An 18,232-nucleotide genomic window follows, 5' to 3' on the forward strand; every position below is an offset into this window, starting at 1 on the left:
CGACGCTGACAATGACGTTGACGTTGCCGTTGACGCTGACGTTGACTTTGGCAGCGCATCTTAGCAGGAAAGTCAAAAGTCTACGCTCGAAAGCGTAAGGTACTGACTTTGGCTTTTAGGTACAATTAATCTTGTTTATCCGTTGTTTTTGTTGTTGTTGTTGTCGTCTAGCGCCCAACGCTTCTGTTTGTCTTTCTGGGCAACAACAGCTCCTTGAATGCGACAGGAGCTGCCCAGCTCTATCGTAATGTATTTAGAACGAGTTTAATTTGCTCACAAAACATTTTTCTTTTGCCTTATACAACCTGACCAGGGCCACACACTCCTTGCACACTCTTGAACCGAATTTGGCTAGCCAGGTTAGCTATTAATTTTGGGTTGTGAGCAAGATTAACGACTCCTTGATTGCTTCAAATTATTCAGGCAAAGGACAAGCTTGCCTAATAGTTGGTGGTAAGATGCTTAACATACTTACGTTCACTCTGATGGAATTATATTTTGTAGTTAAAATATTCGTAGTTAAAATAGTAAAACATGCATTTCATTCTTTGCTCTGTTTTTGATTCCATTTACCAGCATTTTCATGTGCTGGCCACTCGAATTCGATTGCCACACAAATCACCCACAGGCAATGGGCCAAGCTCATCAACAGTAACAAGTGGTAGCAGAGACCCGAGCCCAGACCCAGCCCAAAGTGCGTCAAAACTAATGGCCACTGACAACAAAGTAAATGAAGCATAGCTTCAGGCGCGTACTCCATACCAGAGCATTGGACACAACAAAGATACAGAGAGAGAGAGAGAGCTGACCAGACAGCAGGTAGCATGTCCATGTCCATGTAACATAGCAAGAGGGTTGCAATTCAGTGCAACAATCGGACGACCGACGGCCCCAACACAACTGAGTATCACAGGAGCAGACAACAAAACAAAAAGCGACCATCTGGCAGTCCTGTAATAGGCAAAATGAAAAATCTATGGAGTTAAATGAGTGAAAATCAGGAAAATGCATTAATGAATGAATGACAACAGGCATCGTCGACACTGACGCTGGCTCTGACACTGACACTGGCATACTGGCATGCTAAAGACATTGGTGAGAACGTAAACTGTCCCCCCCCCCATTCCGCATCCCTAAACTCATCTCTCCATGCTCTTATGCATACCATCGTTACTGACGCAATGAGCAGATGCAGCAGCCCGTGGGGCTTTGTGTACATACGTGAGTGAATGATCAAATGTGGACGCCTGGTAGCTGGGGCCATTTGCAACCTGTGCCACGTTTCAGCTGGCTCTTCTTGTTGTTGCTATTTTGATGGGGGCTTCTTGCATGTCTTATTTATGAATGCAAAAACCTTTTGGCATTTGGCAGGCCTTGATAAGGTCATTGGATTATAGCGTGTTCCATACCTAATGCAATAACCGACTTTCCCCATGTTGTTTATCAAAGACTCAAATCCACCAACTCATCTGCTAAGTTGCTAATCATATATCAACAAATAAAAATACAGGAAATACATAATTGCATTAATTGATTTTTGAAAAGATTCTGCTTAGACTTCAATGATTTCCGTTTCGTAAAAAAAAAGACACAAATATCTTTACAGTCATGCTATTCGAAGTAGATTTCACGCTTTCCGCGTTATGACATAAGCACATAAAATCAATTCAAAACTTTCTGTGAATCGGATCGTGTTAAAAAATGGGTATAACAATAGGTAATAGATGGGTATACAAGTTGTCTTTACAAAATCTTAAAGTAACTTTGGTACAGTAAATTATTAAGTATACTCGTATTCATTTAAATAGAGGTATTTTAAAGTCATGTTCATAGTTTAAGAAAAGCATCGCAGTCTCCCATATAAAAAGAAGGAAATCCGAAACTCGTTCTTCACTTTTCCTAGTGATTCTAAATCGCAATAATCTCAAGATGAAGTCTACACAATATACATTTATATTTTTTGCTTTCGCTCTTTTGGTAAGTATTATCCCTCTCTAATATTCAGATTGATTTGTAAATTTGAAATGGAAATCCCTTCTGGTTACAGCTGTGCGCTCCCTATAAACCCGTTGAGGCTCTCATAGATCTTGAAGACACCCCACCATGCGTACAAGTTGTGTTAGATGCCGTGGGTCAGACATTGTCCTACTTTGCCATACCTACCGTAAAAGAATTGGCTACATGTATGAACTTCGTTCCTAGGAAGACTGAAAACTTGGACGCTGTGGATTTAGTTTTACTAGCATATGAATTCGTTATTCGGGCTAGTGGCGACTTTAGGTGTTTATCCAAATCACTTCATTCGCTGACCAAATCGTTGAAGCCATATGCCAGGAAGTGGAATAAGTTGGGTTGCAACCGGATCTTTCTCAATGTTGGTCCCTTGAGCACTAATGACGACGTGAATGCTAAAGAATAAAAAATAAAAATTGCAATGCTGCTACTCTAACATCTCAAACATTTTGTCCTTAAGGGTACTAGTAAATTTAGCAGGCAAACATTTTAAATACAAAAAAGTAAAATAGAAAAAACTTAGAAATAATGTAATGGCTATTTTTTAACAAGATCCGATTTACAGAAAGTGTTGAATTGATTTTATGTGCTTGTCTATTTATATATAGTATGTGAAACGTAAAAAAAAAGAGTTCTGCTGTATAATAAATATGCATAAATAATTCATTATTACTGATACTAAAAAATACAAAATTGTTCTATGAAACTAAGTTTAAATAATAATAAGACGAAATATACAAAAGTAAAAAATCGTAATGGAGATGCCGGGGATTGAACCCGGGGCCTCTCACATGCAAAGCGAGCGCTCTACCACTGAGCTACATCCCCAACGTTGATTGCCAATTTTGTATATAACATTTTGAAGTAAGTTCGTTAAGAGATATTACTGAAACCCTTTTAGAAAGTTGCAACTACATACCATACTACCACAATATTGTTGCCTAAGATCTTTCTCTAGTAATGTAGATTATAGTAACCATATAAATATATATTTATTTTATACGGTTGGAAATGGATATGCACTAATTTTAATTGCATTTTGTATATTTCTTATTTATCTCTTACGTACATAATTTCATTAGCTACTTCCATGTGAAGTAATTTTTAATACTTACTGGAATTATTTATTCCTAATGTAATTCGCCTTAACTTTAAAGGAAATTTCTTGAAACTCGAGTATTAAACATTGTATTACTCTTTAGACTGGAAGTCAATTCACACCCAGTTCCCCAAGTATGCAAAGATTGTGTTACTCTTTAGTCTGGAAGTCAGTTACCCACACATTAAATCTCACACGACGAATCTCCCGCTGGTGTAAGAATTTTTCGATTGCGAAAACGTTGTCGCATATTAACGTAATTAGAACTCGGCAAACTGCAGCAACGGGTAAACGCAGTAGCCACAGAAGTATGGGAAGCGGGGGCAATCGAGTGAGGAGCGAACACATTGCGCCTCCAAATTGAACCCATACTTCAGAGCAGAGACATTCCAGCATGATGGGCTTTTTGCTACTACATAGGCACACCGAGTTTGCCTGGTGTTCCTCTGTTGTCTTTTCGATGTTTGGGAATTGTGGAGGGAATTATGATGTCCAGGACCAACCGATGCTCAGCCCATTAAGCCAACTGAAAGGACGGACTGTTTTGCGTACGTACTTTGCATATGAATATGGCCAGAGTGAGCTGACGTGGCCTGAAGAGGTAGCGGGTTAACTTGACTATGTGTGTTAATTGAAACATTATTGTCCAAAGTCAGTCTCTGTTTTGACTGACTCTGGTTAGCAGCTATTTTGCTGTTTTTTCGCCTGGACTAGACTTGCAACATCATTCATTGCTTCGTCCTTATTTGGTACTTAGAGCAAGGTTTAGGTTTTAATTGGACTCTAGCGGATCCCAAAAATAGTTAATCTGTAAATTATGCACTAGCAGGAACTTTACTTTAAACGCTCATAAAATCGAATTTATAAATTTGTTTGAAATTTAAATTTAATTTTTATACACAATATTTATATGGTTTCGTTAGAAACCTTTTTACTAGAACAGAAGAATTTCCAGATGCACTGATTTGAATTATGGGAATTTGACAATGATAATCTTGTGTCTAAAAACCAAATTGAACACTCAAGCCCCTATATTAATGTATAATATAAGAGATACATGTAGCTTTAAAAAAGGATCAAAAACTGAATATTTCATTTTAAAAAGTCATAAGTAATTGAACAATAAATTAATTATTTTATTTTTTTAATGCACCAAAATTCTTCATAAATTATGAAATTATAAATGTGCAAAATAACATTAAGTAGATCAATAAGAAAAACTTGAAAAAGATAAAATAATAGTATACTTGCACACTTTTGAGCTGTCACAAAATCGAGGCTGTGTCACATGTTTAGATTGTATGATAAATTTTTAAGCATCCAGGCCATAAACCATTTTCGTGGCTTTGTGATTGCCATTGTTGGCCCATGCGTATTTAGGTAATAACATAAATTCTTAGAGACACTTTCGATTTGTATTTTCTTTTATTTAAGAGCATCGAGTCCTTCGAGAGCCTTAGACATGCAACACTTTATGAGGACTTGTGTGGTGTACTGGCCAATTGTTATTTAATATTTATTACACTTTCAAATATACATACACACTCACTCCAAGGGAAGCAACACACAGAATGTGACAAAAAACAGACATCGACGTGGTAATTAATTTCAACATACACAAAATTTGGCATTTATTTGGAGCTTGACGTAATTAAATTTATGTGCTGCGTGACAGATGTTCTGGTCCTTGCAGATTTTTGTTCGTGCTAATTGATAGGCAATGTGTTCACATCTTATATGACATTTGATATGTTATGCAGTTGATTGGCATTTAAAAACCTAAGACCAAAAATATATAAATACTTGAGCAGTAATACTAAAAATTCGAATTCTATCGCAAAACTCAGCATACTCAAGAAGTACGGCGAAAGGAAAAAAATCAAAACAATTATTTGATGACACAAATTTACAAAATGAAAAAAAATTGAGATGGAGATGCCGGGGATTGAACCCGGGGCCTCTCACATGCAAAGCGAGCGCTCTACCACTGAGCTACATCCCCAATGACGGCAACGAGGCACAAGTGCAACTTAAGCTAAACGTATGTTGCTTACGTGAACATACGCAAATAAAATACAATTCAATGAATGTTTTATAAACACATGAAAAACATAATAAAAACATATAACGCATATTAAACATTTTAGAAATTAATTATATTTTCTTTTATTTATTTAATTAAAAACAATTCACTGTCATACTTCTTTAGTTATAAATTCCCATTTCAAATATCAAGCATACCCAGTTAATGTTTTAATTATTTTGAATGTACCCTTTCACCACTTTACCCAAAGGGAAAAACCTACTCATTCAGTTTGAGTTAGAAATGTGCTAGCAGCATTAGCAATGCAGACTGCTTAAACCATGTTGCATATTTAGCGACAGAGTGCTCAAATGGGGATGTAGCTCAGTGGTAGAGCGCTCGCTTTGCATGTGAGAGGCCCCGGGTTCAATCCCCGGCATCTCCAGACGATTACTTTTTTTTTATTAATGAAAAGTACTCGCCGTATTAAAATACGACATTCGATCTATGAATTTAAACAGCTTTTTGCCCAGTTTTGAGAGTTTCAGTATAACTTTCGCGTTGCTTGCTAGTCACGATCTTTACCTTGGGTACAATGTTCCGATTTAAGATCACAATCGATCGCATTTTTGCTTCTTCGTTTGTAAAATCGATAAAGTGATCCATGTGATTAACAGGGACGCAGTAGTTTACAAAACGCAAACGATTCAAAGAGCTCCATCTCTTTATTTGAATTTTTGTTGTTGTTTTGATACGCCCGCATGATCGTTTCACAGTACAAAACTGTAAAGTGCTCTCTATGCATCGAAGTGAGACAGAAACATCAAACTGGCCAAGCATAGAGTAAACCAGTCAGAGCAGCACAACCCGATGCCTAGAACTGCCAGCAAACCAAATAAATTGCGTTGTGAACACATGGGTGTGTTGTGTATACATATGTATATATGTGTATGTATGAGAGTTATCACGCTCTCTTATGCCGACCAATGTTTTCGTCGTCTTCACGGGTATTCGCTGCCAATTGAATTGAATGCGTCAGCTGCACTGTTTTCTCTTGCTGCTCGCCTGGTAACATACTTAAATGATTGAACGATTTTTGCACGGTTTTTTAAATCAAGTTCATTTCGGTTCCTTTTTCGTTCTCTTTCTACCTCCGTAGACATTATAAGACTATCAGATATTTCAGGGTTTGCTTGTATAATCAAAATCAAATGTTTACAAAATTTGTGATTTTTGTTATATGCCTAAATTGAATTGGAATAAGGAAAATAAATATAGTGCTGATGATGCACAATATACATATAACTTGGAGTTCGCTCTACTATTCACTATTTCTACTATTTTCCTCATTTCGACGCAACTTTGGCTTATCACCAAATTCACAGTAATTTATTCTTTTTTAAGATTTTTTCCTTTTGCAGAGCACAACTTTTTAAGCCGTTCTCTGGGCAAATACCCAAACGACGTTGCACTGTTTTCATTTTCTGTTTGCTGCATATAATTTAAAAGAAAATGCTGAGGTATTTCGCTTAATCTTAGCAGTTTTCATTTTACCGTTTTCACTACCCATGAGACTATAGTTTGCTGCTAGAAGTCTTACTGTCAAGATAAATACGTGGACTCCCCATTTTATTTAAAGTTTAATTAAATGCACTTCAATGCAAAATGCAACTGTATTGGTTTCAAAATTAAATTGCGAATTTAACCAATTGCATTGCAATCATTGCAATGATTCATCCAATACTTTAAAAACGTTATTTCGTTTGTTTCAACCAATATACATATATCAGACCTTGATATGTAGCATACAGAAGGTAGAATTATGTCCTCGCGGAAATTGAAATATTTTATGGCTTTTGACAATTCTCGTTTTTGGCTTAAAGTTGAATGTGCTCTATATAGCTGCATCCTAATCAATCATTTCCTTCACAACAACGTCAGCTACTTCTCAAAATAACAACTGTCAAATGACAAAAAAAGCAGGTGATAACAAAAAATCACGTTTCACTAACCAAAATAATAATAATACCCAAAAGTATTCAACATAAAATATGCATAGAAATTTATTTTAATACTTTGGATTCAAACATTGCTATTATTATTTTGATTGAAAGTAATAATGACAAGAAAATACATATCATTGTCATAAATCTGTATCTTAGATGTTTAGATAATGGAAATAACACTTATGATGATCTTTTAAATTAATTATGTTAATTTGTTTTATTCATAGATTCTTTTGCATTTCGTATAATAGGCACTAGGCATATATTGTACATTGTGCAACACTGATACTTGTAAATTTTTGAGCCTAAAAGTATGCTGTAAAATGTCTTACAAGCTTACACTCTGAATCGCACGAATTCATTCGCCAGTTACCATTCTCTCGATCGCCTCTTCCTCTCTCACTCTCATTTCATGTTTGATGCTAGAGGTGGGAGAGTTTACAAATAAAAAATAAAAAATATATACAATTCCACTTAACGTTAATAAAATTTAAAAAAAATAAGAACATTCACATGTATTTAGCATGCTTATTTATATTCATACGATAGTTTGTTGATACGATCCCATTGCGATATCTTGTGCTCATCTCTATGTGCTTTGAGCTTACCTGTGGCTTTTGTGACTAGCCCTCTTATGTTTCGTCGTTAGCCCGGTTACAATCAGTAACAATTTACCCGCGAAAACGGTTAAAACGTTGAAGCGCGATAACTTCGACAGCGTTACGGGACTGCAAGTGAGCGAGCGAGCGAACGAGGTACATACGAAAGTATAAAAATAGAAGTGGAAGCAAAACAACAGCAACAAATTATTTTACGTGCGCATGCGCCTCAAACTTTATCTTCGCAATTCGCCTTCTACGACTCCGTCTCCGTCTTTGTCTCTGATTCGAGTCTCTCTCTCTCTCTCTCTCTCTCTGTCTATCTCTCTGCCGTCTCTCGCGATACCTCTTTTCTTGGTTATTGATTGATTTTGATTCGAGACATCGCCTGTGTGCATGTGAACACATACATTTGTACATTCTATATACACACATTTGTGATTGCATGCAAAAAAATGTTACATTAAATTAAATGCAATAAAACACAATAAATAAAGCAAAAGTTAAAAGTGGGCACCAAAATCAAGCTAACAAACTAAAAGCAATTGTTTATCAAAGTGGAAATTGAATCAGAAGACTAAATTCCGAAGTATGTGTAACTTGATTATCAAACTGTGATGCACGATTACGAGTGGCCTCAGCCTTGGCACAGTTTAAATTCCAGGCACAGTTTGAGAAGCATGTGACAAATTTTCAAGAGAACTCGCTAAATAGAAAGATCGTATAATGCTCTCTTCAAGGCATAACACATCTTAAACGCTCAAGTTGGTGACATTTGTGTTACTTTATCAAAGTATAATATCCGCTTATAATGAAATTAAAGAAAAATCTAGCCAGCATCGAGAAAAAGTATTTTTAAAACAACGCAAAATAAATGGAAAATAGGAATAAATATACCGTGAAACATTTTCCTATTTTAATAATATTTATTTACTTGCATGAATTTTATTTTTGCGATTATTATTGCTGCTGCTCACAGATGTGAAGCCTGTGTGCAATGAAGCTCAAAATCCACACGCTAAATAAAGTAAATAATAAGCATTTAAACATTTTGCCAAAGCAAAATATGTTGGCCCGTTAACTGTTTTTAATGGGCAGCAAACAGCAGCAGCAGCAGCAGCAGCAACTTGCATAATAATTGTTGCTATTTTGATTTACTTTGCCAGTCTTTGTTGCCACTGTATGCGTTAGCATGCCGCACACAGACTGCTGGCTAACACTGTCCGCCTTCTCCCCAGCGCTTCCACTTCCAGTAAACAGCTTAAGCTATTACATAAGGCCAATTTCATTTCATCGCGTATATTTTTCAATGCGACATGCATGCGATTTTTATTATTTTTATACCCTGCGGCATATCCAAATGGGTTTTTCGCGAACTCGCATAATAACTAGCAAACCTTCTCAGTGTATAAATTTAACCATCATATAAATTTTAATGTGCTGTTGTATTTATTTAATTGCATTGTGTGACTTTAAATATAATACTGATAGGGTATATCGTAGCCCTGCATTTGTGTGCAACACGTGAACTGGGGGTTTTTCTATTTGTTCACGTCACTGTCGCTTCAGGGTTCCCCCCGCTCAGCTCCCAAGCTCCCACTCTTTGCTATGAGGTAAATCCAGCTCTGTGGTGGAATTTCAACTATGTCTCAAAGCAGGTTCGATCAACGCATTTTTTGTATGGGCATTTCTATTCATTTACCTGTTGACTACACCTGCGATTCATTTGTGCAGTAGAAACCCGCTTATTTCTGGATTTCTTACGAATTCACAAGATCTTCTGGCCATTCTTTGCTAATTTCATAAATGAACTAGGCTCGATCAAGTTTATCATTTATCGCGATACTGTTTTAGACCACCTGTTTTTGACACATTCCTTAGCGAGCTAATAAAAAGTTTACCTCATTAGCAAGTTTATAAAGCGTGTTGATATATTTTCGACTATTTTACAGATGGCATTTAAGACACTTTAAAGTTTCAATAATTGTAGATTTTAACACGAAAATTGAAAATTTGATCGTACAATTACTTCGTATATATACTTACTTCATAAAGTATATACTTATAAATCTACAAAGATAATTTCCCAATTTTATCTTCAATATTCATAAAATTCTCAACGTCGTTGAGCAAAATTTCGCATTGCATATAATTCATTGTGACTGACATGTGAAAATGTTAAAGAATTGCATGGAAGTGTAAGACAAAGGCAATTCCCATGTAGGGGGACGTCAGGTGCATAGATGCACATACTTTATATATAAGTAGCTACTTCTGCCACCTTCAACTCGGAAATGTTAAATTATCTTTAGTTACGAAATATTTGAGAGAACAAATTTTCAGATTTGTGGTGTTTGTTTGTAGAAAGTTTTAGATGGATGCTCATATATAAGAAGATACTTATGTAATAGCTGAATTGTAGGCTTAACATTTTTTATCAATGATGCTTTTGTCGTTGTCCGTCGGGAACTTTCCAATTTGTTATTTTTTTATCTTCATTTTAAATATGCATAAATTATTCAAATATCTATTTAATTAAAAATGGATCGCCACAATAAACGAAAACGAAAGTTGAGAGAAGAAAAAAACGATCTTTTCAGATGATACAAATTATTAAACAAACTTGATCTGCGTCTATTGTCATCACCAATATTTATAGTTACTGAAGTCTAGGAAAAACATATGACTGGCTGTTAAGAAGCTTCATTTGTTTTGCTTGCCATTGAATTGTCACACCCTTATACCCATTGGGTATCGGGTATAAACACAGATACTCTCACGCTTACACTGAAAGCTAACAGCTAAAACAGGTTCTAGAATCAAATTTTATTCACAAGCTAAACCAGAAAAAATGATCCCCGACAGACTGAATGCACGAAAAATTTGAGGCAACTTCAAAATGAATTTGGTAAAACCGAACCGAACTCACAAAACAGAGAGCAGCTTGTCGGCCAGCCTGTTTGATACTCTCAGGGTCTGAGGCAAGCTGCAGATTTCAGACGCAGACACAGATACTCGTACAGACACAGACACAGACACACAGGTACTCAGATACACACAGCTCAGATATACACGCCCATACCTTGAGCACTCGTGTTATTTCTAAGCATCTCTCTGCACTGCCGGTTTTTTTTCTGTTTTATTAACTAAACGTTTCTCTACCTAGTCAATGTCGAGAGCTTAACATTATTTATACTCAAATACCTGATTTGTGCAGAGAACATCTGAGAACTTGTATAAGAAAATAGAAACAATTTATTGAAATCAAAATAACTACAGTAAGTGATGTGCATCTAGTTATGATCATCTTCTAAAAATAATATACAAGTTTGTGAAATAATCATCAAATGTAAAACAAAAATAAACTTGGAATTCGATTCACATGTGGAACAAAGATCGTAAATTACAAAGAATTGGATTTTAATACAAATCTATTATCGCCCAACTATTCTTTTACATTTTTCAAGGTTTCTTTGAAAGTATAGTATAGTAAACACAATGAAATAAGTAAATATTAGCGTAGTTTCTGTATATGTGTGCTTAATTTACAATTGATTTATTTTTAGCTCAAGTAATGATCTCATCCAATACACCTTCAAAGCTTACATAGTGACTTGAATTGAAGTTCGTGTGTGTGTTCATTTATTTCCAAAGTTCACTTCATTCTTTTGTTTATCAATAATTAAAAATAATGTCTACAAAATGTGAGCGCATCTTGTTTAACATTAAATACTAATGACGTTATCAGTCCGGTTGCGCAGATTCATCTTTGTTTTTTTTTTTATTATTTTAGAAGCTAGTTTTGTGCAAGTTTTCATACTCACTTTGCAGCTTGTCGTTGATAAGGTTGTCGGTCACTCATATATGGTTTCTTATTAGGGCTAAAGAAGGGATTGAAAGTGAAAGTGAATGGCTGAAACTAATTTTCAAATGGGGATTGATGTAAATAGTTTTTGGGGGAATAAAAATTCAATGCATTTCAATAAGCAATGTGGCCAAGACTGGCCTCCAAGATTCGCTTTGCTCTACGGCAAAGCACAATAAACATAACCAGTTTTTCAAAGTTTCCCAGAGTGACAAGAAAACATTGCTAACAATTCTGAGTGCCCGCAGCGACAACGGCAAACCTCTCATTCAGACACATGGAATACTCTTCGAAGATCAGACACACAAACATACATATACGATATATATGTATGTGAAGTGTTATGTGTGTATTTAAGAAATGAAGCCCTCGACTTGGTCTCTTCAGTGGTTACACCATATTATGAGCTGCTAATGAGTTTTTCGTTGCCCAGGGCGCAATGTGTAAAGATCTTTGTAAGTGAATCATGAAAGTGACTGCAAGTAATTTTCCAAGTTGGCACAAGCAATTATTAAACAAGAAAAAAGTGACACTCTATCATAGGTGACAATTTGCTTGTTTGGTATACAGTCGATAGCTCTATCTATGCCGACTCTTTTATTGTAAATAGGAATGTTAGGAAGGAACTTTAGCAACGAAAAGAATCAAATTGATAAGATTACTTTATTTCACTGCCCGATCGATGGTAATTAAAAAATGAACCTCGAATAAAATAATAGTAGACAAATATAAACATTTTCTTTGCTGCTTAAGCCTCGTGCCATTAAAATTAACATGACTCTTGGTCAAAAGTTTTATTGCTAAATACTGAAATAAATGGGTTTTATGAACTTTTTGCGAGTTAACAAAACTTTATATGGTTTAAGCTGCGACAGTGAAAGTTCTCACTTCACCCAATGGTCTTTTTTTATCGCACCTTAATAAAAATCACGACAAAGCAGCCGAAATAAACGCTGTTACCAAAAATTTAATGAGTATAATTTACTGTGACCACTCGAATTTTGTTTATTTTAGCTAGTGTGCTTATCGGTATTATTTATGTAGCTATTTCAAAAGCATTTTTTTCGGATTGTTTTGCTCATTGTCTTTAAATAATGTTGTGTTCATTAATGAAATGTAACTGTCTTTTATAATGAGTATACATAAATGAGACTTGCTCTTAAATAAAATTAAATAAATAAGTAAATGAAAAGAAAAATAATAATAATAATAATGAGAATGAGAATGATATTAATAATAATAATGACAATGACAATGGTAATGATAATTATAATGATAATAACAATGATAATGATAATGATGATGATAATGATAATGATAATAATAGTAATAATAATAATAATAATAATAATAATAATAATAATAATAATAATAATAATAATAATAATAATAATAATAATAATAATAATAATAATAATAATAATAATAATAATAATAATAATAATAATAATAATAATAATAATAATAATAATAATAATAATAATAATAAATAAAATTAACTGAATAGTTAATTAATTAATCCATTCTAAGCTTCAAATTATCATTAAAATGAATTTATTTTTTGAGCAATCTCTCAATTATCACTCCTATATTGTATAAGGATATGAATCGCATCAACTAAGTACAATAGTAATAAATCCATACACGTAATGAATCCATATACATACGTATACAAATGTAAAATTGATAAGTGTTATTTTCAAATATGAATTTGAATAACTGAGTCATAAGTCCTCACTTCCTATTAGCACTAAACTGACAGAATTCACACGAAATCTAATTTCACTAATTCAGAAATCTTAAAGCAAGAGAGTACTATTTAATAGTATGTGTGTACTGAATACATATTCCGCTGGCTGTTGTATACTATTACATTATTTATCTACCAAGTACGAGTGGAACGGATATATATATACATATATACTATTTTGAAAGTAGCTCCCTTATCTACGAAATTCCGAAACTTCTTTGGTTTCTTGACGCTATTTGTTTTTCGCTTGGTTATCAGTTTCAATTTGTATTTCCATTCGTGAGCATGCTAATATTTGATGTAGAAAAGTATGAAACATTGGAAAGCTTAATTAAATTTTTCTCTACGATTTGTGAAATATTTATCGAGTCGTTTGTATATATAGTACATAATATAAATTTGGAATTACGATAACAGCAAATAAGTCACCAAATTTCCGTTTATTCGTGCGTCAGAAAATCCAAAAACGAACAAAAATAAAAGCAATTTAACAATAGTTTTTTAACGGACTCTACAAAAGCATACAACGATTTGTTGTAGCATCGTTGTTGTTGTTTATTATCGCGTTTGACATGTGTGAAATACCCGTAACAGACACCGGCACTGTGAATCGGAGACGGATATAGACTCAGACAATGTACACACAACAAAAAGTCCGACGGACAGACATCTCTACCCGTGTGTGTACATACATATGTATGTACTCAGCTAGCTAGCTAACGGCTAATTTGTTTTAATGATGAGAAACCGCTTAAATAAGGAAATCATACAACGACAGAAATAACAATAACAAAAAGCACATACAATAGAATCAGTCAGTTTCGTGGTCCAGGGGAAGTTCTAGCTTCGGACTGATAAAAGTTGTATAGAGAGAGAGACGAACTTCATGCTTCATTGCAAATTCAATTAAAGTTTGCACAAGTCTGACGGTCGAGCTTCATGAATGAACACTGAATGCCTCTGGCTATACATAGCAGAGACTCATATCAGCAGCATCAAATTAATAAATAATATGGTTAGCATTATAATAAGTACCTATGATTGCCTTTTGTTTAAACAAAACAAAAACTAGACTTTTGCTATTCACCATTTTGAATATATGATTTTTACAATCGGAAACAGCTCGTGGGATTGAGTGAAGAAGACATAAATAAATCGAGACAACTCGACAACTAATAGAGTTTTGTTTACTATTGACTTTTTGAGGTGTCAAGACCTTCTACCGTATTAATTAATTGTTAGCTATTACGGGACAAGTACTTATTATTTATTTTTTAATTTGTTTCTTCTCAAATTTATTTATGACGCTTTCAAATGTCAGTTCCGCTTCCTAATACGACAAAGTACTAAGAACACACACATTCACTTCATTAAATATTCACATTCACAATTAATTTATTATTGTTTTTTATTATTATAATTTTGCATTCGTGCCGCTTTTCGTGTACACAACTGTGTACATACATATGTATGTATGTACATACAATATAGTTGCTTATTTTCAGGCTTTTTGCGCCGCATTGTTTACTTTGTTTCATTAAAAATCGCTTACTATTGAAATGTACGAGCTTCAAACTGTTCTCCAGCAGTCAAGGTCGTCTATTAAGCGCATCTTGAGAGCTAAGTAACAACAATAATATTGTTGAATAAATTGGGTACTGCCGTGAGAGCAGGTGACTCTGAATCTGAATCTGACGCTGATGTTGATCATCAGTTCAAATTAATGGGCACGGCTACAATTACAAGTTTTGCCAGCGAAGATGCCAGCCATTAATCTTATATATGTATATATTATTTCTTTTTTTGTTAGCAGCAGATGAATCATAAAGTAAGCATGCGTATATAATTTTGATTCGAACAAAAACCCCTTTCAATTTGCCACAAATAATAAAGTAAGCAAATACAATCTCAAAGGTGAAGCTAAACGAAGCACAATATTCAGAAACTTCAAATGCGTACTTAGTATATTGAAAAATCTTTTAAACTTATCAAAGCTTTAAAATAATATTTATAAAATTTACTGTAGTAATTGATTTTTTAATTTTTGATAATGTAATGTAATGATAAATTCATAGTTAAATTATAATTGTATTTAATGCGCAAAGTTTCATATTCAGCTCAATTCAGGTATTCTAAATAAATAAAAACACATTTTTTCAGCTCCTTTATCTTTCAAATATGTGTTTTACGGCCGTTTGGTCAAATCTCGTGCATTTCCCGTTCCAAGTTACGAGTAACTGGAACGTCTAAGAATGTGAAAATACTCACGTTGCCTGACGTAACGAACCCGATAAGAATTCTATGAATTCGTGCTGTCCCATGATCTCATGCTATTGGAATTCCTGTATGATATGCTCAATGCTAAAACAAACTTTAGCTAAATTAATGAATTGTTTCATTAGTCATTTGATAAACATTAAATAGGCTATTCTTCAAAAACTAAGCTTGAAGTTTTTGAACATTGATAAGGATTCCTCTGATAGGCATGAGATTGTGTGTTTAACTCACCATACAATAAGTTATTCTGAAACTGATTATAAATAAATGTAAAACCCTATTTACAATTATTCAAAGTTTTTAAAATAACTCTAAAATTTTTACAAATTATTTAAGGATCAAATATTCCTGATCTTACCAAAGTCTTCTCCAAACGTGAATCTTAACAAAGACTATTATAAATTTTCTATATTTATTTCAAGTTTGTTTTGAAATCAATAAAATAAAGTCCACAACTTCTTCGTTTCATTCGTTGTTATTTTTATTAACGTCGCGTTATGCTACAATCAATGAATAAACAAATATATGGCGCTGATATAAATACAATTACAATCCAATAATATTTACAACAGTAGTTATGCCCACCCATAAACCCATTAGAAACAGTAATTTCGTAGCATTGAGAGCAGGGTTTTACTCGATGTCGAGCACTCAAGATAAGAGTGAGAAAATTATAACACCTCTATTTTTACCATTTAATTCAAACCATTGAATACAAATGTATGACTATGAGTGAATTTTTCGAAATTAAACTTGATCTGCATATAAATATTATTTAAAAACTTTATAAAATCGAAGATAGATAAATGCTTTTGCAGCATAGCTAAAATTGAAGCTGTTACTTGAAAATTGGAGATGTAAACATATGCAAAATTATCACATTCTATGAATTAGACATTGTGTTAAAATTCTTCATACTTTATTTCGCTCTTTTAATTTTCCTTTTCTACTACGAGCGACGAAATAAAACTTTAAGAGGTGTCGTATAATTTAAGCAGGAGTTTATTATAATCTTTATTCTTTTCTTTTTTATTTACAACCTGTCTGTTTAGACAATAAGTGTAATATTAAATTAAGAGAAATATCAGTTTTTCAATGAGAGCTGCTATTTTTTGCATATTATACTTAATCGGGAATGTTTAAAAACTTTATAGATGACTCCAACCAAATAAATTCTTCACACATACCCAATATACCCGCTTTTCCCATTTCAGTGAAAACAGCGTACAATAAGAATATTTACAACCTTTTATTTACCCACAATACTTTATTCAATTGCAGCCATGTCAACACAAAACACACCCAAAATGCCAACGCCCCCCACATTGCCACCGGGCGTCACTAAAACGTGTCACATAGTCAAGCGAACCGATTTCGATGGCTACGGCTTCAATTTGCACTCGGAGAAAGTGAAACCAGGTCAATTCATTGGCAAAGTGGATGCCAACTCACCAGCAGAGGCAGCTGGCCTGAAGGAGGGCGATCGCATTCTGGAAGTCAACGGCGTATCCATTGGCAGCGAGACACACAAACAGGTGGTGGCTCGCATCAAGGCCATTTCGAATGAAGTGCGACTGCTGTTGATCGATGTCGATGGCAAGGCCATTGACATCAAGTCAGACACGACATCTGCATGCGCATCTGCATCGGCATCGGCATCCGCATCGCCATCGGCATCACCAGCAGCATCTCCGACTCTGAATGGCAACGGCAGCAATGGCAACAGTCCACCCAGCTACGAGGGCACAAAGCAAGAGCTTCCAGGCGTTAGTGCCAACATCAGCAGCATTAGTGTGGTCAGCACAAAGCGCGTCTCGAATGCAAGCAGCATTCAGAGCGGCAGCACAATGAACGCCAGTGATATGGATGTGGTGGACAGAGCCACGCCCGTGACACCTCCGGCTGTTGCTGCTCCCATCTCAGCTACGCAGAATGGCAACAAATCTCCGTCGGCGGTCATCGGCGACAACAACAACCTGATGATGAGCACACCGCCGCCTCCATCGGCCACTGTGGCCAATATGAATAACAATGGCAACATCTACAACAGCAGCAACAGCAACAGCCACAGCAGCCCAACAAATCCCACCAGCAGCATAACAAATGGTAGCACAAATGCAAATGGCAATATCAGCAACAGCAACAACAACAACAGCAATGCAACACCATTGACAACAGCAACCAATACGGGAACGAATCGGGCGGGAAGTTTGAATTTACCGCTGACAGTTGCCGAGATGAGAGCCAAATTGGCATCGAAGAAGAAATACGATCCGAAGAACGAAAGCGTTGATCTAAAGAAGAAGTTTGACATCATACAAAAGCTTTGAGAGTCCGTCGTCAGTCTCAAATCCAGATACAAACTAAATTCAATCCCTATATCATGCACATTCCATTGCAATCACCGTACTTGTTATTATTCTACACAAAACTCACAAATCGAGGAAAACCTACTTGAAATGTTGGCTGGGAATTACGCAGTGTCCAAGAATTAAAAAAAAATAAATTCTTTTTGTTTTTGTATTTCACTTCGGCTACGGCAGGAAAATATAATAATTTTACAACTATTGTACGCAGCAGAGTCACTTATGAAATAAGCA

The 18,232-nt window shown here is 34.8% G+C and overlaps 2 protein-coding genes and 3 non-coding genes across 6 annotated transcripts; 3 read left to right on the plus strand and 2 right to left on the minus strand.

Moving 5' to 3' along the window:
• The first annotated feature begins 1,819 nt into the window (after positions 1 to 1,819).
• On the plus strand, positions 1,820 to 11,378 carry LOC133840813 (uncharacterized). Of its 2 annotated transcripts, XM_062272897.1 has the most exons (3): positions 1,820 to 1,977; positions 2,048 to 2,390; positions 11,347 to 11,378. In XM_062272897.1, exons 1-3 carry the CDS (start codon positions 1,930 to 1,932, stop codon positions 11,361 to 11,363), a joined length of 408 nt encoding a protein of 135 aa, XP_062128881.1. In that variant the 5' UTR covers positions 1,820 to 1,929; the 3' UTR covers positions 11,364 to 11,378. The 2 variants fall into 2 exon arrangements, with proteins under 2 accessions (XP_062128881.1, XP_062128880.1); XM_062272896.1 differs by lacking the exon at positions 11,347 to 11,378 and having other exon boundaries at positions 2,048 to 2,489.
• On the minus strand, positions 2,770 to 2,841 carry Trnaa-ugc (transfer RNA alanine (anticodon UGC)). The gene has a single exon. It is a non-coding gene; the product is annotated as a tRNA-Ala (tRNA).
• Trnaa-ugc (transfer RNA alanine (anticodon UGC)) lies at positions 5,043 to 5,114 on the minus strand. Its single transcript has one exon. It is a non-coding gene; the product is annotated as a tRNA-Ala (tRNA).
• On the plus strand, positions 5,509 to 5,580 carry Trnaa-ugc (transfer RNA alanine (anticodon UGC)). Its single transcript has one exon. It is a non-coding gene; the product is annotated as a tRNA-Ala (tRNA).
• LOC133840811 (Na(+)/H(+) exchange regulatory cofactor NHE-RF1) lies at positions 7,742 to 18,071 on the plus strand. The gene is made up of 2 exons (XM_062272893.1): positions 7,742 to 7,896; positions 16,914 to 18,071. Exon 2 carries the CDS (start codon positions 16,916 to 16,918, stop codon positions 17,960 to 17,962), a length of 1,047 nt encoding a protein of 348 aa, XP_062128877.1. The 5' UTR covers positions 7,742 to 7,896; positions 16,914 to 16,915; the 3' UTR covers positions 17,963 to 18,071.
• The last annotated feature ends 161 nt before the right edge of the window (positions 18,072 to 18,232 follow it).

This window comes from Drosophila sulfurigaster, chromosome 3, assembly GCF_023558435.1.
Source record: "Drosophila sulfurigaster albostrigata strain 15112-1811.04 chromosome 3, ASM2355843v2, whole genome shotgun sequence".
Classification (NCBI taxonomy): domain Eukaryota; kingdom Metazoa; phylum Arthropoda; class Insecta; order Diptera; family Drosophilidae; genus Drosophila; species Drosophila sulfurigaster.